A 22,448-nucleotide genomic window follows, 5' to 3' on the forward strand; every position below is an offset into this window, starting at 1 on the left:
CACCAAGGCCTAAGGGCCTAAAAGAACTAGAAGATGATTGATCCAAAAAACATGTATGATATTCTCCATTTAAAGATTTGCATATTAATTTACACATGTAAAATATATTGTGGAAAAAGTGGAAGACACAAAACATCATTCAAGGCAGAGTGGAATAGAATGACTACTTCTGGAAAGGCAAACATTGAATCTTCAACCACATATTTGCAATAAAAATCAGAAGATAAATAAAGCTCTTAAATCGCTGGGAAATGGGAAGATATTCATCCTTACACTTACACACTCATGCACATGGTGTCGCTCTTCACTGAAACACTTCTGAAGAGAAAGCTACCGTTTCTTCCTCCAGAAAATTTGCCAGGTATTTGAAAATCTGTGGCAAATTCTCCTGCACTAGGACGTCATAAAAACTGGTCCTTGCGAGGCACTTTCAGGTAAAATATTTTATATACTGTAGCCTTTTGAGTGTATCATGCGGTTTTCCTGGCAAAGAAGCCGAGGATCCTGGAGCCTGATGCTCTCGCTTCTGCTCCTTGCTACCTGGGAATCTGGGAGCGGCCAGCTCCACTACTCCGTCCCCGAGGAGGCCAAACACGGCACCTTCGTGGGTCGCATCGCGCAGGACTTGGGGCTGGAGCTGACAGAGCTGGTGCCGCGCCTGTTCCGGGTGGCGTCCAAGGGCGGCGGGGACCTTCTGGAGGTAAATCTGCAGAATGGCATTTTGTTTGTGAATGGTCGGATCGACCGGGAGGAGCTGTGCGGGCGCAGCGCGGAGTGCAGCCTGCACCTGGAGGTGATCGTGGACAGACCGCTGCAGGTGTTCCACGTGGAGGTGGAGGTGAAAGATATTAATGATAACCCACCAGTATTTCCTGAAAGGAACAAAAGCATAATCATTGCAGAATCTAGACCTCCAGAAACGAGATTTCCACTAGATGGCGCATCTGATGCAGATATTGGAGTAAACTCGGCCTTGACTTACCGTCTAGATCCCAACGATTATTTCGCTTTAGACACACCAAACAAGCGTGAGCAAATGTCTTCATTGTCACTAGTATTAAAGAGAACATTGGACAGAGAGGAAATTGAGGAGCATAGTTTATTATTGAGAGCCACTGATGGAGGTAAACCCGAGCTCACCGGCACAGTGCAGCTGCTCATCACCATTGCTGATGTGAATGACAATGCCCCAGAATTTGATCGACTCATTTATAAAGTCAGAGTGCTGGAGAATGTATTCAATGGGACATTGATACTCAAACTAAATGCCACAGATCCGGATCATGGTACAAATGGAGATGTATTCTACGCCTTTAGAAGACCTATATCTCCCGCAGTGCTATATGCATTTGACATAAATCCCTACAGTGGAGAAATTAGGACAAAAGGCAGACTGGATTTTGAAGAAAACACGTTTTATGAAATTCCAGTGGAGGCAATTGATAAAGGAAACATTCCAATGACAGGTCATTGTACTCTTTTGGTGGAAGTACTAGACATAAATGACAATGCACCAGAGGTAACTATCACTTCCCTGTCACTCCCTGTCAAAGAAGACACTCAGCCTAATGCTGTCATTGCTCTGATCAGTGTGTCCGACCGTGACTCTGGTGCCAATGGACAAGTGACCTGTTCCCTAATGCCCCGCACTCCTTTCAAGCTGGTGTCCACTTTCAAAAATTACTATTCATTGGTGCTGGACAGCGCTCTGGACCGAGAGACCACCTCTGAGTATAAGGTGGTGGTGACCGCGCGTGACGGGGGCTCGCCTCCGCTGTGGGCCACCGCCAGCGTGTCGGTGGAGGTGGCCGACGTGAACGACAACGCGCCCGTGTTCGCACAGGCCGAGTACACGGTGTTCGTGAAGGAGAACAACGCGCCCGGCTCGCACATCTTCACGGTGTGGGCGCGCGACGCGGACGCGCAGGAGAACGCGCGCGTGTCGTACTCGCTGGTGGAGCGGCGGGTGGGCGAGCGCGCGCTGTCGAGCTACGTGTCGGTGCACGCGGAGAGCGGCAAGGTGTACGCGCTGCAGCCGCTGGACCACGAGGAGCTGGAGCTGCTGCAGTTCCAGGTGAGCGCGCGCGACGCTGGCGTGCCCGCCCTGGGCAGCAACGTGACTCTGCAGGTGTTCGTGCTGGACGAGAACGACAATGCGCCTGCGCTGCTGGGGCCTCCCGGCGGCGGCGGCGGCGGCGGCGGCGGCGGCGCGCGCAGCGAAGTGCTGTGGCGCTCGGTGGGCGCTGGCCACGTGGTGACCAAGGTGCGCGCGGTGGACGCGGACTCTGGCTACAACGCGTGGCTGTCGTACGAGCTGCAGCCGGCGGCGGCCGGTGCGCGCAGCCCGTTCCGCGTGGGGCTGTACACGGGCGAGATCAGCACCACGCGCGCGCTGGACGAGGCGGACGCCGCGAGGCAGCGCCTGTTGGTGCTGGTGAAGGACCATGGCGAGCCGGCGCTGACGGCCACCGCCACGGTGCTGGTGTCTCTGGTGGACAGCGGCCAATCGCCCAAGCTGTCTTTGCGTGCATCGGAGGGCGCCGTGGCTTCGGAGGCGACGCTGGTGGACGTGAACGTGTACCTGATCATCGCCATCTGCGCGGTGTGCAGCCTGCTGGTGCTGACGCTGGTGCTGTACGTGGCGCTGCGGTGCTCTGGGGCGGCTGTGGGGCGGAGCGAGGGCGCGTGCGCGCCTGGGAAGCCTGTGCTGGTGTGCTCCAGCGCGGTGGGGAGTTTGACTTACTCCCAGCAGAGGAGGCAGAAGGTGTGCTCAGCAGTGGTTCCATCCAATACGGATCTCATGGCCTTCAGCCCTAGTCTTCCTCCTCCTCTGGGTTCAGCAGAAGAACCATGTCAGAGGGAGGGGCAGGTAGAACGCCCGAAAGAGGTAAGTTCGAATATTTAAAAATGGTTTTTTTTAATACTAATATGTAGCCTTCCTCGCAAAACTTACTCGTTTAAGCCATGTTTAACTCCAATTTTGAGATTATTTCTTCAGTATTTAATCCCTCTTGTACTTGATTACTTCCTCTCTAGTTATTTGGATTTGCTTTTTTTTTTTTTCCTGTAGTGCAACCTCATTGTCCAAAACCAGAAATATTATTTTTTTGTGGCCTTCTCATTTAAAATGTTTATATGTATTTACAAAACAAAAATCCTATGGTGTGAGATCTTAAACATTTTACAAAAGCTAGTTCTAATGAGGCTAACCATAACTAATAATTTGAAGTTTTAAAAATTTAATTTAAATCTATACATATAGATGTGTTAATTTATAAATCATTGTTTTTATACATTCTGTTCATTTATCTTTGTTGTCTTTAAGAGACATCATTGTTTACTCTCAGAAGTCTTATACATTCCCTGCGATTTTATTTTCACATTTTATTTGTGCTTAAATATCAGACAATTATGTACTTACACCTAAAGATTTTTGCTATTATTTCTTTGAAAAATTAATCTGTATGATGCATTTTATGTCTCCACAATATCCTGACACTTTTAGTATCATGTAGTATTCCATAGTGTTGATAGACAATTATTATTTATTATTCACCTATATATGAGTAAACACTTTGAATCTTTTTTGCTTTGTTTTCCTTGTAAAATATGTTGTATCATTTTATATATTCTCTAAAATAGCAGTGTTTCTTCTTCTTTTTTCGGGGGGGGGGGGGTCCAGTAGTGGGGCCTGAACTCTGGCCCTGAGCGCTGTCCCTCAGCTCTTCAGCTCAAGGCTAGTGCTCTCCCACTTGAGCTCCAGCGCCACTCCTGGCTTTTTTCTTTTTGCTTATGTGGTGCTGAGGAATCAAACCCAGGGCCTCATGCATGCAAGGCAAGCGCTCTACCACTGAGCCACCTTCCCAGCCCAATAGCAGTGTTTCATTTCTATGGAAATCATTTTGCCATGTGGAATTGGTGCACAAAAAAGAACATTAATGTCAGTAATGTTGACTTAAGTTTCTAATCCTAGCTGAATTTGTAAAGTTTGGTTTCAACATAGTGTCTTGTACATCTCATTGTTACAATGGGTCAACCTGTATCCCTATTTAAGCATTTTGTTTTTTCCTTTCCCTTCCCCAAACTAGAGAAATGTATATAAAAGATTCAGGGCACTGGAATCAAATACATTGTCACTGATTTTTGTCACTTACTTTTGCAAATTGATTATGTGCTTTAGTCTAGTTTTTGTTTTTTTAATGTTAGCTGTTAGGCTTGTTGATATTCTTGAATGTTTAGATTTACCATTTACATTCAATTTGGGAAAACTTTTAGTCATATTTATTCAACGTTTTTTTTTTTTCCTTCTAGTCTTTTTGGAATTTCAATTATACATATGTTGGATTGTTAGATATTATCCTGCAAGTCATTGAAACTTTGCTCATTTTTGTATCTTTTCTTTCTGTGCTTCACTGGATATCCTTTGTTTATATATTTTAAAGGTTTCAAACTCACTGATGTTCCCTTTATAAGTAACATATCTGTTGATCCTAGCCAGTACATTTCTTTCTTTCTTTGTTTCCTATTGGTGTAAGATTCCTTTCAGGTATTCAAATTTTATTTTATCTTCACTTAATTTTAATCTTCTGTCTATATTCTTGCAAATATAAGGATTATTATAATAAATATTTGAACACTCTTTTCTATTAATTTGAATATTTTTGTCATTATGCTTCTTTTGATTGGTTCTTCTTGTATAAGATTTATTTCTTCTTTTCATTACTGGATCTTTGGTCAGGTCTCTACCACTTGAGCCACAATGCCAGTCCTGGCTTTTTCTGCTTGTGTGGTACTGAGGAATCGAACCCAGGGCTTCATGAATGGTAGGCAAGTATTCTACCACTTTCCCAGCCTCTCAGGTGCCAGATATTTTGAATTTATAATGTCAGGTGCTAGATTGTGTGTGTGTGTGTGTGTGTGTGTGCATGCCCAGATATGTGTTTTTAAAGCTGTGGTTCTCAACCAGGTATAATATTTCCCCCAGTAAACAATTTGGCAGTGTTTAGAAATTGCCTTAAAGAGGAAATGTGGACAATCTTAGGGTTCATCTCATTTGTGTGTGCTTTCCCCATTCCTTATCTATTCCTTATCTTCCTTCATACATTTTGTGTAGTTTACTTTTTGTTTATCAAGAAAAAGCACACAGAAGTCCTTACATTATTGTTTGACAAACAGTATTCATCATATCTGTATTGTTTCTTTAAATTCCAATACAATAGCAGTAGATTTGAGCACAAAATTGTGCTCAAGTGTGGATATCTGTTTGTTAATCCTGTATTGGTTACATTAACTTTATTGATTACATTAACTATACTTCTTAGTAAAGGATACACAAGTGGCTTTTGTCTGTAATATTGGCTAGTCAGGAGGCAGAGTGAGATCTGAGGACCCTGGTTTGAAGCCAGCTAGGTAGGAAAGTCTATGAAACTCTTATCTCCAATTAACCACTAAAAAAGTGGAAGTGGAGGTATGACTCAAGTGATAGAGCAGTAGCATTGGGTAGAAAAATTCAGGGAAAGCACCCAGGCCCTGAGTTTACACCCTGGGAGTCACACACACGCGCGCACACACACACACACACACAAACACACACAAACATACACACACAGACACACACACACACAAAGCATAGAAATGAATATTCCCTTTTAAACTCAATATGATAATGTCTTTCTTTTAATTCTGAATTTAGATCATTCAAGTTTATATTATGGATGGTATGCTTCATTGCATTTTTTCTTCCATTGTACTACATATTTTTTGTTATTTTATTTGTGCCTTTTTCTCCGGTTGTGATGGTTTGATCAAATGAATACTTATTACCTCTTCTTTCCTAATTTGTAAGTTCAAATACAGTTTTTGTTTGAGTAATGCACACTTTTTCTAGTTATTTCTGTGTTTGAACATTTTTTGGCTGTAAAATGTAACATACTTACTAAAAAGTAATTATACACACAAACATACCTGTGGTTTAGGAAATATTTATAAATGAAAAATAGTATAGTTTCAAAGAACTAGAACATGTCTGGCACTCCAGTATTATTTTTTGATATCTACGTGATCACAGCCCTGTCAGATTCCCAGAGGTCACCTTTTGCATGACTGCAATTATTATTATTTGTTTGTAATAAATAGTTTAGTTTTGCATTTCCTTATTATTGAACTGAACACTGTGCTTGTAGGATTTTTCCATGTTATTTACATATGTAATTTATTGTTTCCATTTCTTAAAAATAGACTATTGAGTAGAAAACAATTTGTTTTGAACCATTTCTTGATATCTTGGTTAATTAGGGGCTGGGAAGTTGGCTCAGTGGTAGAGTGCTTGCCTTGCATGCCTGAGGCCCTGGGTTCGATTCCTCAGTACCACATAAGCAAAAAGAAAAAAGCCGGAAGTGGTGCTGTGGCTCAAGTGGTAGAGCTCTAGCCTTGAGCTGAAGAGCTGAGGGACAGTGCCCAGGCCCAGAGTTCAGGCCCCACGACTGAACCCCCCCCAAAAAATTAAAATTAAAATGTTATTATTTTAATGTTTTAATAAATTATTTATTGAATCATTTTCAATTTATTTAATTAACAAATTAAATAATTAAAAATTAAATAAATTGTTTAATAAATTTTAATTTTAATTAAAATTAAATTTTAATTAATTTTAATTAATTTAGTTGCTCTATTCTTCTCCACTACTTGTTACAGTTAAAGTTTGCTGGATGAAGAGCTGCCTCTCCTTGGGGGTTTAATTAGTGTTTTTTAAAAAGTGAAGTTGAGTGTCTTTTCACTATTATAATAGTAATCACTATTAGATAGTAAACTTAAATGCCTTTATGAAGCAAACATTTTTGATTATTTTGTATTCTGAACCTCTTTGTTGCTGATTAGTAGAATTTAAGCATTTATGCCATACATACATTTATGTATATATATTCTGGCCTTTCCCCCCACATATGGTCTATTTTTGTTGTTGTTGGTGGTGATGATGGTGGGGTTTGGACTCTGGGCCTGGGCACTATCCCTGAGCTCTTCAGCTCAAGGCTGGCTTTCTACCTCTTGAACCACAGCACCACTTCTGATTTTCTAGTGGTTTATTGGGGATGAGTCTCGGGGACTTTCCTGCCTGGGCTGGCTTTGAACCACTATCCTCAGAACCACTATCCTGAGTAGCTAGGATTACAGGCATGAGACACTGGCACTTGGCTTTAAAGGGTCTATTTTTATTATCAAAATTCTTGATTCAGTTGTTCTTTATATATTTAAAATTTCTGATTGGTACTTTTTTTTTGTTTCTGGATTAAGAAATGCATCCCTCTCTGAGATGATGAACATATTCTCCTATTTCATATATTAGGAACTTAACAATTTTTGCTTTTTATATTTTGTTCTCCAATATTTCTAGAATTCATTTCTAGAACATACACATGCAGGAAATGTACAGTCTTATTTTTCATATACATAATATCACGTAAAAACGTATTTCTTTTACTGCTTCATGCTGTTACTCATGTCACATGTGTAATATTTCTATTTGTATGGGTCAGTTTCTGAGTGATCTATTTTGTTAGCCTTTTTGTCTTATGTCAGTACAATTGACATCTAATTTTAATTGTTATGGTTTAAATTAATACTTAATATCTCATTGTACAAATACCAGTGATTTAATTTTATTTACTTTTATTATTTTTTACTTTTATTTCTTATTTTAATTAAAATTTTTTGTTATTTTATTTTAATGGACAAATAATTGTATTTTTGTTGTTGTTGTTTTGTTTTGCTCATTGGGCTTGAACTCTGGACCTGGGCACTGTACCTCAGCTCTTCAGCTCAAGGCTAGTGCTCTACCACTTGAGCCACAGTGCCACGTCCGGTTTTCTGAGTGGTTTATTGGAGATAAGAGTCTCCAATGGACTTACCTGCCGGGCCTGGCTTTGAACCATGATCCTCAGATCTCAGCCTCCTGAGTAGCTAAGATGATAGCCCAGCTTAATTGTATGTATTTATGGGATACAGTTAATAATGTATTGGGTGTTTCAAAATCCCTGAAAGAATAAATATTTAATGTTCTACTTTTTTTTTTTTTGTCAGTCATGGGGCCTGAACTCTGGGCCTGGGCACTGTCCCTCAGCTCTTCAGCTTAGGGCTAGTGCTCTACAGCTTGAGCCACAGTACCACTTCAGGCTTTTTCTCCTTATGTGGTGCTGAGGAATCGAACCCAGGGCCTCATGCATGCAAGGCAAGCACTCTACCAGTGAGCCACCTTCCCAGCCCATATTTAATGTTTTTATAAGAAGTGTTGGGGGCTGGGAAGGTGGCTCACTGGTAGAATGCTTGCCTTGCATGCATGAGGCCCTGAGTTTGATTCCTCAGCACCACATAAGCAGAAAAAGCTGGAAGTGGCCCTGTAGCTCAAGTGGTAGAGCTCTAGCCTTGAGCTGAAGAGCTGAGGGACAGTACCCAGGCCCAGAGTTCAGGCCCCACAACTGACAAAAAAAAAAGAAGTGGTAAGTTGGTGAGACAAAAGTTATGTTAACTAGTGTGACTGAATATTTACCCAATGTACATGTAGGTCAATGCATCACATCATCCACCTAGCCTAGGTTGGCAATTCTTTATCATTTCATTTGAATTCTACACTTAGTTTTAAAGTTTCATACTGAGTATTATATTTTGGGGGAACTAACATTTTTAAAACAGGTATCTTCTAATTCATGAACATAGTACTGTCTTCTTTTATTTAGGTCCAAATAGTACTCTATTCAAATGTGGTAAACATAAGGTTTTTAAAAATAATCTAAATGCCGGGCGCTGGTGGCTCATGCCTGTAATCCTAGCTACTCAGGAGGCTGAGATCTGAGGATCGCGGTTCAAAGCCAGCCCGGGCAGGAGAGACCCTGAGACTCCTATCTCCAATAAACCACCAGAAAACCGGAAGTGGCGCTGTAGCTCAAGTGGTAGAGCGCTCACCTTGAGCTGAAGAGCTGAGGGACAGCGCCCAGGCCCAGAGTTCAAGCCCCACGACTGACCAAAAAAAAAAAAAATAATCTAAATGTGGTAATTCTAATATATGAATATATTGGTTCATAGTACTCCATAACTTTTTAGAGTATAAATGATGATTAATTAAAATGGAATTAATTTCTGAATGTGAGCATGTTATTTTAGATATTGAAGTTTATTATTCAGGAGTATGAAGTTAATATTCCTATAATTTAACAGAAAACACCCAAATACTTGAGTTTCTCAAAGTAATTGCCTTATTTCAATAATAAATTTTATTAATATACTTTTTCACATATGGAAGTTGAGAAGGCTTCTCAAGGCTCCTAATTCATCAATGTTTCTATTGTTACTAATAAATGTGACACCTCCCACTTTCCTAACTGAGATGATTCACGGCACTGCTCCTCAATAGGCTCAGCATTGAAAATAGTTTATATTCATTTTCTTCTCTTCTCTTCCTCAAGCAGTTGAATGAGATATTACGTATCCATTTCTTTTTTAATTTACAACTTTAGGTCTGTTGAGCTGCTTGTGTACTATCTTTTAAAAAGAACTTTTGTTGTTATGTGTTCTTTTTCCTTGAAGAGGAACTCATAACAATCATGATTTCATAACAATTATATTTCAGTATGTATGCATGTATGCATGTATCTACCTATCCATCCATTGTCTATTCATCCACAAATCTATCTTCTCACATATATTTTATGTTCTTTGCTCACCAATGATTCAATTTTTCACCATCTTATGATATTTTTGCTTTTGTTTATTGTTTAATTGAAATATTTTCTTCTTTTTTTAGTGTATGTGCCACTACTGGGGCTTGAACTCAGGGCTTTTCACCCTTGCTTAGCTTGTTTGCTCATGGTTGGTGCTCTAATACTTAAGCTACTCCTCCACTTCTAGCCTTTTGCTTGTTAATTGGAGGTAAGTGTCTCATGGACTTTTCTGCCTAGGCTGGCTTGGAACTATGATCCTCAGATCTCAGCCTCCTGAGTAGCTAGGATTATAGTTTTCAATCCATAATCTATGAGTGCCTGGCTGACATACTTTCTAAAACTATAATTTATGGAAAATATTTGAAGCACACACTTACTGAGTTCTTGAATATCTTTGGAAAACAAGCTTTTCAATCTGATAGGTCTGTACTGTAAATTCTTGCTATTCATATGTGCATGGTTCTAAGGAGACTACTGTTGAGGAAAAAAAAATCATTGAATGCTTAGGATGTTTAGAGTCCAGTATTCTAAGATTATTCAGATTCTAAGATTATTCAACCTTACTTTTATCATATATATGATAGGTCTAAGCATCCATAACCTGAAACTCTATGGAATAGACTACATTACTGCACAAAATACTGTTGTACTCATTAACTCTGCTCACTAAAACTAGATCCTATTTAATGTTCTGTCCAACTCGAATACTGCAGATGCTTGATTCATTTTTCCACAATGCCACTCAATTTCTGGTAAAGACATTCCATCCTTCAACAAATCTCAAATTTTTGCTTTATCACTTAAATTAAACCCACTATGTACCCTTTTTTTTCCTTGGGAGACTTACCATAAGATTACTTGCTTCTGTGGTGGTATTTTCTTTTTGCAAAACATATTTTTCACAAAATTAAGGACAGGAAGACACTCAAAATATTACCAATGATTTGAACACAAGTGATGATGATGTGGAACTTGCACATACTGAGCTATATGGGAGAACTAAAAAATTTTGTTTTTCAAATTTATTTGAATTTTTTTACTTACTATTATTGGATCATATTTTGTCAAAAATGCATGTACAAATGGGCAAACAAGGTGGGCCAACTGTACATAATTATGCCTGTACTCGATTTTCCACAGTATTGAGTATGCTTTTCTATGCTAGTACTTTCCTAAATCAAATATTGATTTCAAAATATCTAATAACAATAGTTTTATGTTATTTATAAGTTGTATTTATTAGAGTTTTTTGCCTAAATGCTCAAAGAATTTGTCTTATTTTTTACTTTCTTTAATATGTAGGTGTATGAAAATATATTTAGCATGAGCTTTTCTGTCAGTATTCTTGGCATAGCATACATGTTAACAATCCATAGTTTTAAAACTTATTATTCTGAGCTGGGCACTGGTGGCTCATGCTTGTAATCCTAGCTACTCAGGAGACTGAGATCTGAGGATCGTGGTTCAAAGCCAGCCTGGGCAGGAACAGTCCATGAGACTCTTATCTCTAATAAGCCACCAGAAAACTGGAAATAGTGCTGTGGCTCAAGTGGTAGAGCTCTTGCCTTGTGCTTAAGAGCTGAAGGACAACACCCAGGCCCAGAGTTCAAGCCCCACAACTGACAATAAATAAATAAATTATTATTATGGAATTTTTAAAAAAGATGATAGAGGGGGTGGGAAGGTGGCTCAGTGGTAGAGCACTTGCCTTGCATTCATGAGGCCCTGGGTTTGATTCCTCTGCACCACATAAGCAAAAAGAAAAAAGCAGGAAGTGTGGAGCTGTGGCTGAAGTGGTAGAGCGCTATCCTTGAGCTGAAGAGCTGAGGGACAGAACCCAGGTCCAGAGTTCAGGCCCCACGACCAGACCCCCCCTCCAAAAAAAAAAGATGATAGACTGGGAAGGTGGCTCAGTGGTGGAGTGCTTGCCTTGCATGCATGAGGCCCTGGGTTCGCTTCCTCAACACCACATAAGCAGAAAAAGCCAGAAGTGGCACTGTGGCGCAAATGGTAGAGCACAGGCCTTGAGTTGAAGAGCTGAGGGACAGCACTCAGGCCCAGAGTTCAGGCCCCATGACTGCCAAAGAAGAAAAGAAAAAAAAAAGATGATAGACTTTAGTATTTTTTCTCTTAGTTTAGTTTTCTTCTCTAGGGACTCCAATTATATGTGTTAGGTATACTCTGCCCAACTACCATAGTTAGTAGTTTTAAATGGTACTTCAATCTTGTATATGTTTGTGTGTATGCCAGTAACTGAGGCCTAATTTGTAGTTTAAATACTGCCCCTTAGCTTTTTTTGCTAAAGGATGGAGCTCTACCACTTGAATCACATCTCCACTTTGAGATTTTTTTACTGGTCAATTAGAGATAAAAATCTCATGGATTTTCCTTCCTGGCCTAGCTTTAAACCTGGATCTTCTGATCTCAGTTTTCTGAGTAGCTAGGATTACAGGTATAAGCCCCTGACATGCTCTGTTTGTTTTTAATTATATTTTTATTATCTTTAAATAGTTGTATAAAGGGGTTACCATTCAACAAATCAGTTTGTAAGTACAATACAGCTTGATCAATATCACTTTTTTTTTTTTTTTGTCCGTCCTGGGGCTTTAACTCTGGGCTTGGGCGCTGTCCCTCAGCTCTTCAGCTTAAGGCGAGTGCTCTACTGCTTGAGCCACAGCGCCACTTCCGGCTTTCTAGTGGTTTTATTGGAGATAAGAGTTTCACAGACTTTCTTGCCTGGGCTGGCTTTGAACCGTTATCCTTAGATCTCAGCCTCCTGTGTAGCTAGGATTAGAGGCGTGAGCCACTGGCACCCAGCAAAATTTTATTACTATTTTTTTGCTTATGTGGTACTGAGGAATTGAACCCAGGGCCTCATGCATGCTAAGCAAGCATTCTTCCACTAAGCCAAATTCCCCGCAATATCTCTTCTTTCATTATTCTTTCCCATCCCTCCCAACCCAACTCCTTGTCTCAATTTTTGTAGTTTCATAGGATATGCATTGAATATTATGACTACATCATCTTTCCTTTTTAAAAAAAATTTTATTGTGAAAATACTGTACCAGAGGGGTTACAATTACATGGACAAGATAATGAGTACATTTCTTATCAAGCATTGTTGCCTCCTCCTTTGTTTTCCCTTCCCATCTCTTCCCATCCCCCCTTCTTTTTTCGACATAATGACTTGTACATCTCATTGTTGCAATGGGTCCACCTGTATCCCTATTTAAATGATTTGTTTTTGCCCTTCCCCTCCACAAATTATACCAACATCAAATATAGTGAAAGCTTGGGTTATGCCATGGGAGAGGGACAAACAAAGCAACAAAGAAATCATCTTATAAATATGTTAGAAACAATCACAAGAAAGAAAAAAAAAACATTTGAATCCTTATCTTGGGGTTCACTTCACCTAACCATCCTCTTTCCTTTTGTGTCTTCATTTGTTTACTCTCTCCCTGTAACCTCATCCCCCACACTCTTCAACTATCAGTTTTCTGGTATTCATTGACTATTAGTTTTTATTTTTTTAATTTTTAAAAAAATTTTTGGGGTCCGGTTGTGGGGCCTGAACTCTGGGCCTGGGTGCTGTCCCTCAGCTCTTCAGCTCAAGGCTAGCACTCTACCACTTAAGCCACAACGCCACTTCCGGCTTTTTTCTTTTTTGCTTATGTGGTGCTGGGGAATCGAACCCAGGGCCTCATGCGTGCAAGGCAAGCGCTCTACCACTGAGCCACCTTCTCAGCCCAACTATTAGTTTTTCTAAGGAATTACACCACTCATAGTCTCCCCTGCATATACCATACTTTGGTCAATGTTTTTGTGTATGATTGTATATGAATCCATATGAGATGACTTGTTTCTTTAGAATTCTTCCATATAGGAGAGAAAATGTATCCTTTGTTTCCCTGGGCTTGACTTACTTAACATAAATTTTCTTTGTAAATGATGTAATATCATTCTTCCTAATGGATGAATAAAATTCCTTTGTGTATATATACCACATTTTCTTGATCCATTCATCCATTGAGGGGAATCTGTACCATTTCCATAACGTTGGTTATAGTAAATAGTGAAGTAATGAACATGGTTGGTCAAGTGACTTCTCTGTATCCTAATTTGTAATTGCCTGGGTAAATGCACAAGAGTGCATTTTTTTGGCCAGTCCTGGGGCTAGAATTCTGGACTGGGGTGCTGTCCCTGAACTTCTTTGCTCAAGATGAGTGCCATACCACATGAGCCACAGTGCCACTTCTGGCTTTTTTTGAGTAATTTATTGAAGATAAGAGTCTCATGGAGGGCTGGGAAGGTGGCTCATTGGTAGAGTGCTTGCTTTGCATGCATGAGGCCCTGTGTTTGATTCCTCAGCACCACATAAGCAGAAAAAAAGCTGGAAGTGGCACTAGCCTTGAGCTGAAGAGCTGAGGTACAGTGCCCAGGCCCAGAGTTCAGGCCCCATGACTGGCCAAAAAAAACAAAACAAAACAAAAAAAAAAACGAGTCTCATGGAGTTTCATGCCCTGGCTGGCTTTGAACTGCAGTCCTCAGATCTCAGCCTCCCCAGTAGCTAGGATTGCAGGTGTGAGCCACTGGGGCTTGTCTCTGTGATTAATTTTTTGAGGAATCTCCAACTGCTTTCCAGAGTAATTGAACAAGTTTACATCCCCACCAATAGTATACTAAGGTTTCTTTACCTCTACCTACATTCATGGCAGCATCTGTTGGTATTTATATTCTAGATGATGACCATTCTAACTGGAGTGAGATGTAATCTCAGTGTTATTTTGATTTGTATTTCCTTTATGGCCAGAGATGTGGAATATTTCTTTATGTATCTTTTTCTTCTGAGAAGTCTCTATTTGGCTTATTTGGCCATTTATTAATTGGGGCATTGAATTTGTGAGGATTTAGTATCTAAAGTCTTAATGTCTTCATTTTTTTTTTTTTTTGTCAGTCATGAGGCCTGAACTCTGGGCTCTGGCGCTGTCCCTCAGCTATTCAGCTCAAGACTAGTGCTCTACCACTTGAGCCATAGCACCACTTCTGGCTTTTTATCTGCTTATGTGGTGCTGAGGAATTGAACCCAGGGTTTCATGAATGCAAGGCAAGCACTCTACCAGTGAGCCACCTTCCCAGCCCTTCTTCAATTTCTTTCTTCAAAATGTTATAGTTTTTATTGTAGAGGTCCTTCATTTCCATGGTCAGGTTGATTTCTAGGTATTTTAATTTTTTCCAGACTGTTTGCAAATAGGGTTGCTTTCTTGATTTCACTCTTGATCTTCTCATTGCTGGCATACAGAAAAGCTACTGAATTTTTGTGGATTTATTTTAAATACTGTTACTATGTCAAAGTTATTTGTCAGCTCTTGGAGTTTTGGGGTGGAATCTGTAGGTTCTTTTAGATAGCGGATCATGTCATCTACAAATAGGGATAATTTTATTTCTTCCTTTTTTATTTATTATTTTCTTATTTCCATCTTGTATTCTCTGATGGCATTATCTATAGTCTTTATTTGCTGTTATGTTTACTCTGGTTTAGCTTTCACTTCTGAAAAAAATTATTTTTTTTGTGTACTTCTGTCTTTACTCCTTCCTTCCTAAAAATAAAAAAAGGTTTGTGGATATTTGCTTTATACTTTGGGCTGTGATCTAATACTACCTCATTTATTTCACCATTTACACCTTCTACACACCCATTTTTTTCCCCTCTCAGCACTTTCTTAATGGCACTACAAGTACTCTTCACTCACCTTATATACTTCCTGGTCCAGTTCTAGAATTAGCTATTCCTACAAGGACCCCAGGTTTCTTTTATTGAATTGGATTAGAAATCAAGATCGGTCCTTAATCCAATTATAGCAAACAAGACACTCTTCAAGATAAACCACCAGTAGTATTTGGAATGCCAAGCCTGTGATAGAATGAGGAAGTATTCTAGCTTAAAGCAATTTATTTATCACAACTAAATGTGGTGTGTGACTCTGGAATGGATTCTAGACTCCAGTACTGTTTTTTTCTTTTGCTATAGATGACACTGTTTGACAGTTCACAAAATAGGAATCAAGTCTGTCTTTAGCTAGTTGTGTTATATCTATGTTCATTTCCTGATTTAGCTAATCATATTGTGGAATGTAAGAAAACATACACTACTTGCGTTTAGAAATAAAGGCACATCATATTTGCAACTTACTTTAAAATGGTTCAGAAGAAAAAAAAATCAAGTTTTATTAGGTGCTCCAGTTGTTCATGAAATATTTTTTGGGCCCTCTGCTGGCACACTAAGGAAATAGATAGTATTTCTTCTTACAACTATCTTTATCTATCTTAAGCAAAATGTAAGTTTTAGTGATATCTCCAGTATCACATAGATCATTCTACCCTTTCACATGCTTATCTGTAGCTTCATACTTCAACACAGAAAACTGGCCCCACAAGTCATCATCCTTTTGCTTAATTGTTCAATATCAGCATATATGTTTAGTGGTTTCAGAATTGTTAACCCATACCTCTGTGGGCAATTATTTTATTAACTGGAGTACAACACTTACATAGTTTTTTGTCTTTAGTTTTACAAGTTCCATCTATTTCCAGAGATGCTTGGGTGGATACTTTATTACTCCATCTCCTTCAGTGAGGTTATTTCTTACATTTGTATATAAATGTATTTGTATTCTTTTACCACATGTTGCATTTCTTCCCAAGATAGTAACATTAAGGTTTATTTTTGTGCTATAAAATACTAACAGTTTGAAATATTCCCAATATGTTGTGCTCATGATAACAGTATCATACAGAATACTTTCAACTTGTGCTTCACCTACTAAATCTCCCTATGTCATCCCACCTTGAACAATTGGCAAAAACTAATTTTGCATTTCCTGTAATTTGGAATCTTAGAGTGTGTTTCCAGACTACCTTCTTTCCCTTATTTTGTGTCTTGACAGTTTATTTCTTTTTTACCGATGAATAATATTCCATTGTATAGTTGCTTATTCACACAGCAATAAATATTTTGGTTGTTTCCAGTTTTTGTTGATTAAGAACAAACCTATAAATATCCATGTACAGTCTCTATATCTTTTTTTCCTTTTTCTGAGCTAGCACTTCCAGAACAATGTTGAACAGAGGTCAACCTTGTTTGTTACTATTCTTAGGGGAAAGATTTTTGTTTCTCAATATAATTATGTGATTGGATAATTTTTTAAAAAACTATTGCATTGTTTGAGTCCTTACATATCTTGGATAATAACATATATTTTTTTTTTTTTTTTGTCGGTCGTGGGGCTTGAACTCTGGGCCTGGGCGCTGTCCCTCAGCTCTTCAGCTCAAGGCAAGCGCTCTACCACTTGAGCTACAGCGCCACTTCCGGTTTTCTGGTGGTTTATTGGAGATAAGAGTCTCACAGTCTCTCTTCCCCGGGCTGGCTTTGAACCGCGATCCTCAGATCTCAGCCTCCTGAGTAGCTAGAATTACAGGCGTGAGCCACCAGCGCCCGGCAATAACATATCTTATAAAGTATAAGGTTCACATATATTTTCTCCCACGCTGTTCACAAAACTTGTAAATTGCCTTAGGTAGTGAAGGGAACTGAAAATAGTTTGTGAGTTTCAAGAGTAAAATTAAAAGATCAATATAGAACACAAAAAGCAAGCTGGCACAACTCATGAAACAGAAGAGAAATGCAAAATAGTCACAGAAATAAAGTAACATTGAACAGGCTCTGTTTAGTATATAGTCAAGTACAGGAGTGCTTGGGGCAAGTGTGTGTGTGTGTCAGTGGTAGAGTGCTTGTGTAGTATGCAACAGGCCCTGGTTTCTAGACCCAGCACTGCAATAAAAAAAAAACCAAACAAAATGAAACCAAGACAAAAATCTCATTTGAGAAGGTTGACAAAAATAAATGGGAAATAACAAATAATTTAACAAATAGAAAAGTGTAGCTGTGAAATGCAGAAAAAAAGAGATTGACCATATTCCTCATAATTGTCCTCAAGTAGCTCTGACATATAGAAAAAGGATAAACAATCCAAAGGCACCACTGAAGAAAAGACTTGGAGATACAGATCAACTTCAGATTTAAACATCTAATAATGTAGATCTAATGTGTCTTTAGCAGATTCAAGTCAAGGGCAGCAGGTGGACAGTGGGAATTGCTTATTCTGTCAAATTGCAATTTGGCTAGATCTCCACTTCTTGTAGCTCAATAACCAGTCTGCAGTAAAACTTTAAGTGCTTTAGCCACATTTTGAATATGAAATAGGAAATGATTTTTATAGAATAGTATTTTTAATAAATTGGTATATAATTATAAAAAATAGTAAATAAATACAGCAGAAAGATAACTGTAGTGTAGATTCATAAAGAAAGGCCCAGGAAATTGAGAAGCTATCATGGAGAAAACTAGCTCCTTAAAATATATACGAGAAATACTATAGTAATTTTACTGGCAAGGGTCCTACAGGACATATAACAACAACAGCAACAACAACAACACAAAAGCAACAGTAATAAATAGAAGATAAGGGGTTGGGAAGGTGGCTCAGTGGTAGAGTGCTTGCCTTGCATGCATGAGGCCCTGGGTTCGATTCCTCAGCACCACATAAGCAAAAAGAAAAAAGCCGGAAGTGGTGCTGTGGCTCAAGTGGTAGAGTGCTAGCCTTGAGCTGAAGAGCTGAGGGACAGCGCCCAGGCCCAGAGTTCAGGCCCCATGACCATACCCAAAATAAATAAATAAACAAATAAACAAACAAATAAATAGAAGATAATGCTGTGTGCCAAGAGTACTTTAGGTATTTACTTTATATGCCTCGAACTTAGCTAGAAACTGGATAAACATAATCAAATGATATACTCTCAGTGATTTCCTATTCTATTAAGTTCACTTTGGACACTTAAAGCTATTTTGCAGGAGTAAGATTAGCTTAATGTGATGGTGACATTCTGCTGATTTAATTCCCATAGTACCTAAAATATTCCTAGGGAATAATCTTTATTTTTATTTTTTTATGAGTCATGGGGCCTGAACTCTGGGCCTGGGTGCTGTCCATCAGCTCTTCAGCTCAAGGCTGGTGCTCTACCACTTGAGCCACAGCACCACTTCTGGCTTTTTCTGTTTATGTGATGCTGAGGAATCGAACCCAGAGCCTCATGCATGAGGAGGAAAGCACTCTACCACTGAGCTGCTTTCCCAGCCAGTCCTAGGGAATAATCTTAAGCACAAAGGAAACTTGTTGGAAGTATGGTTTCCTTTTGCTTACAAGCTCTTTGGTAGGTATCGGATTTACTCTTTCTTCTTTAGTTCGGAGATCTCTATTATGAGCTGATCCAATGTAACTAGAAATTCTTGGATTACAACTTAAGGGCAACTTTAATGGTAGAGCCTTATAATGGTAGTCTGAACAACAGAGACCACACAAAAATTAAGATTATGTTTTTAATTTAAAGCATATTACCTTTAAATGAAATCTTGGAAATATTTGTATTAGGAGAAACTAGAGGAAATTCCATAAAATGGCAAAATGAAATATTAGCAATGAAAGGTTTACTGAAGAGAAGTTGTATTAACTTAAGATTTTAATGTTTATTTAGTTATCTTATCCAAAAGGCAAAAATCTTTAGCCTTTATCTTTGGGATACTGTTGGGATCCATCATGACCATCTCAGTGGACCACACAGAGGGAGGCAGGCACAGGAGAAAGATTATTATAAGGTTTATTGGAGGGGCATATCTCCCCTGGGAGAGTGAGCATATAGCATCCACCCCTATCCAGGTGGCAGGTAGGTCTGGGGCAAGTGGTATGGGCAGGTAGGTCTGGGCAGAGAGGGAGTGGCCGGCTATCTGCTGGGAACTCTAGGGCAGGGAGGAGCTCAGATCTGGGTGGAGCTGAGGACTGGAGATGGGGATAATGCTAACAGATGCCTTTTCTCTTAAATGTTGCTTTCTGACAAAGTCCAGCTTATTTAACAAGAATTCAGTGTTATCTCTAGAGTTAGGAATGCTCATGACAAGACAGATATTGCTAAGTAGGTGTTCTGTACTTATTCTCGACACATATGTAATCCTTTGAAGTAGACACCAGTGACAGTTTAAATGGAGAAGCACAAAAAAGGAAAGTGACACCTGGTAAGTATGTGAAGGAGTTTTGATGAATATTTGCATGCTGATTTTCTGGATGAGAATCTTTTTCTCACACCATAATCTATGCCCACATAGACTCAGCAGCTCAGAGTTTCTAACCCTGGTAAAACTAAAAGCTTGACTGCAGACCTAACCTTAAGGGGCCTTCCAAAAGTTAGGCACACTTTTCTAGATATAGTTCCTCAACTGCGAATTAAAAACCGGAAAGTATGCTCTTTCATCTCAAAGCACTTAGCTGGACTGGCAGTATTAAATTAAGACGAGGAAGTTCAAATGCTATTTTGTGGCACTAAAGCAGATAATATGTTTTTGTTTTGAACTCTGATGAAAATAAGTTCAATGTTTGTGGGCTGTTTAGCATCCCAACAAGGTCTTTTAATGACTCTGCTTAAACGGCTGGCCCATTTCTTGCTTTAATTTTTATCTGATTCCTTAATTCATAAGTCAGAAGGCATTTGCTGGTTATATCACCTTATGTTGCCTCTTGTTTCTTCTAGTTTTCTGGAAGGGATAGGGGTTGGCTTTGTGATGTTGGGGAAGAGGGAGTACACTTGGTGGAACCCTGGGGTTATCATTTTCACTTTTGACTTTAGAATAGAATGTTGAGTAAACCTCAATTACAACTACTTAAAGATAATAAAAATATAATTAAAAAAATGTTGGATACTTGGATCTTCCCCCTTCCCCATACTAAATGGTTGTACGAAAGGGTTACAATTCCTTAAGTCAGGTTATGAGTACAAGGCTTCTTCTTCTTCCTCTTCCTCCTCCTCCTCCTCTTCCTCTTCCTCTTCTCCTCCTCCTCCTCCTTCTTCTTTTGTCGGTCATGGGGCTTGAACTCTGGGCCTGGGCATTGTACCTCAGCTCTTCAGCTCAAGGTGACCACTCTACCACTTGAGCCACAGCTCCACTTCTGGTTTTCTGGAGGTTTATTGGAGATAAGATTCTCACAGACTTTCCTGCTTGGGCTGGTTTTGAACTGTGATCCTCACGTCTCAGCTTCCTGAGTAGCTAGGATTACAGGCATGAGCCACCTGCGCCCAGTTAACGAGTACAGTGGTTCTTCCTCAATGTTACCCCTTCCTTTGTTCTTCCCCATTTTCCACCTCCCGTCCCTACCCTCACGTTGTATAGTTCATTTTTGACATAATGTACATTGCATGTGACTGCATTACACAAATATTTAAATGTACACAAAAGTCCAGAGAACTGTATAATTAACCTACATGCACCCTCAACCAGTTTCAACAATAATTAATACTTTTAGTCAATCTTCTAATCAAAATGTAATATTCTGGGGTTTTGATTCCTTGATCTGTGTTTAGCTATTGTCTTTCATGTTTTGGTTCTTGGAGCCTTGAACATTACACAAATGTGAAAAAAGATTTGAGTGAGAAATGCAGTGTTTAACAAAAGTGTAGATCAGCTTTAACTCACTTCTCTCTCAGAGAAAGCGACTGGGTTATAGGCTGGAACTTGGTGGTATTTGTTGTGGTTTAGAGATGTTCCTTAAAGAACTGATTACTATTTTGGTGTCCATGTCCAAGACTGGATTAAAAATGGAGTTGGGAAAAGTAGGCCCTATTCTGTTTTCTGAATATTTAAAGAGTAGTTTCACTCTGAGTATTTCAGTATTTTCCCTCCGCATTTTCAGTCCCCTGAGGACGTGTCATCGTTGGGGCTAGTTTGTTTGAGTCTTAGTATTGACCCCTTCATGTCCTCTTTCACTCAGCTCCTGTCTGTTCCGCAGAAAAGCTGAGCTCGCGGGTTCTGCTGCATCAGAAAGCCCCAGACCCCAGTACATTTGAAAGCGGATACGATTGCCCGAGCTTCCCCCCCCTGTCGTCTCATTTGAATCTCCGCGGCTCCTCATTTAAAAAAAGTGTTTCCGAAATGCCCCAACCCACGGCGGAGAGGCTAGGGATCCAGCGGGGGAATGCACCGCAGCCCTCGGTTCTCTGGGGCTCCTGTTTCCTTAAGCCCAGAGGGCGTGGTCGATCGTGCTCACGGTCCCGCCTCTCGCCTCCGCCCCGCGCTCCTCCGCGGAGTTTCACCCGCTACGCTGGCCACGATGGGTGGGGAGAATCTATGGGTCCGTGCATTCCGGGCTCCACGTTCTGCTTCCCAGTAGTTGGCAGGAGGAGCCCAGCAATCTTCAGAGACAGGCTGTGGAAGTTAAGACCCCGGCCATTCTGAGGGCGTTGGCCTAGAAAAAGATCAAACGAGTTAGTTTCTCCTAGTCCCGTCTGGCGCTGGTGGCCAGGGCCGCGGGCGGAGATGCCAAGGAGCGGCCCGAGGAGACCTGGTTCCCTGCCCCGGCGGTGCACCTCCGCTCTGCGCCCCTAGGCGGCACTGCGCTCCTCCGCGCCGGGCGCTCTCTAAGTTCCCAGACGGCGGCCCAGCCTTCAGTCCAGCAAACCAAGCTTGCAGCCGGCTGGCCAGCCCGAGGTGATTCCCCGAGATTCCGGAGGCGGATCGTCGGCGGCCGCTGCCTTTCTAGCCCTCCTCGGAGCCTGCTGTCGGCCGTGGCGTGTGCTCTCCGGGAGCCCGGAGCATGGTCCCAGGTTCATCTCTAGAGGAGCGTGGGCACCCAAAGG

At 40.3% G+C, this 22,448-nt stretch overlaps 2 protein-coding genes across 3 annotated transcripts in view; both read left to right on the forward strand.

Moving 5' to 3' along the window:
• LOC122118215 (protocadherin alpha-C2) overlaps nucleotides 1-22,448 on the forward strand; it is a 153,777-nt gene that overhangs the window by 34,468 nt on the left and 96,861 nt on the right. The window lies entirely within an intron of this gene.
• On the forward strand, nucleotides 473-22,427 carry LOC122118013 (protocadherin alpha-13-like). The gene is made up of 4 exons (XM_042691867.1): nucleotides 473-2,887; nucleotides 5,693-5,717; nucleotides 21,602-21,978; nucleotides 22,092-22,427. Exons 1-4 carry the CDS (start codon nucleotides 473-475, stop codon nucleotides 22,425-22,427), a joined length of 3,153 nt encoding a protein of 1,050 aa, XP_042547801.1.

Source organism: Dipodomys spectabilis, unplaced genomic scaffold, assembly GCF_019054845.1.
Source record: "Dipodomys spectabilis isolate Male_0828 unplaced genomic scaffold, ASM1905484v1 ptg000147l, whole genome shotgun sequence".
NCBI lineage: Eukaryota > Metazoa > Chordata > Mammalia > Rodentia > Heteromyidae > Dipodomys > Dipodomys spectabilis.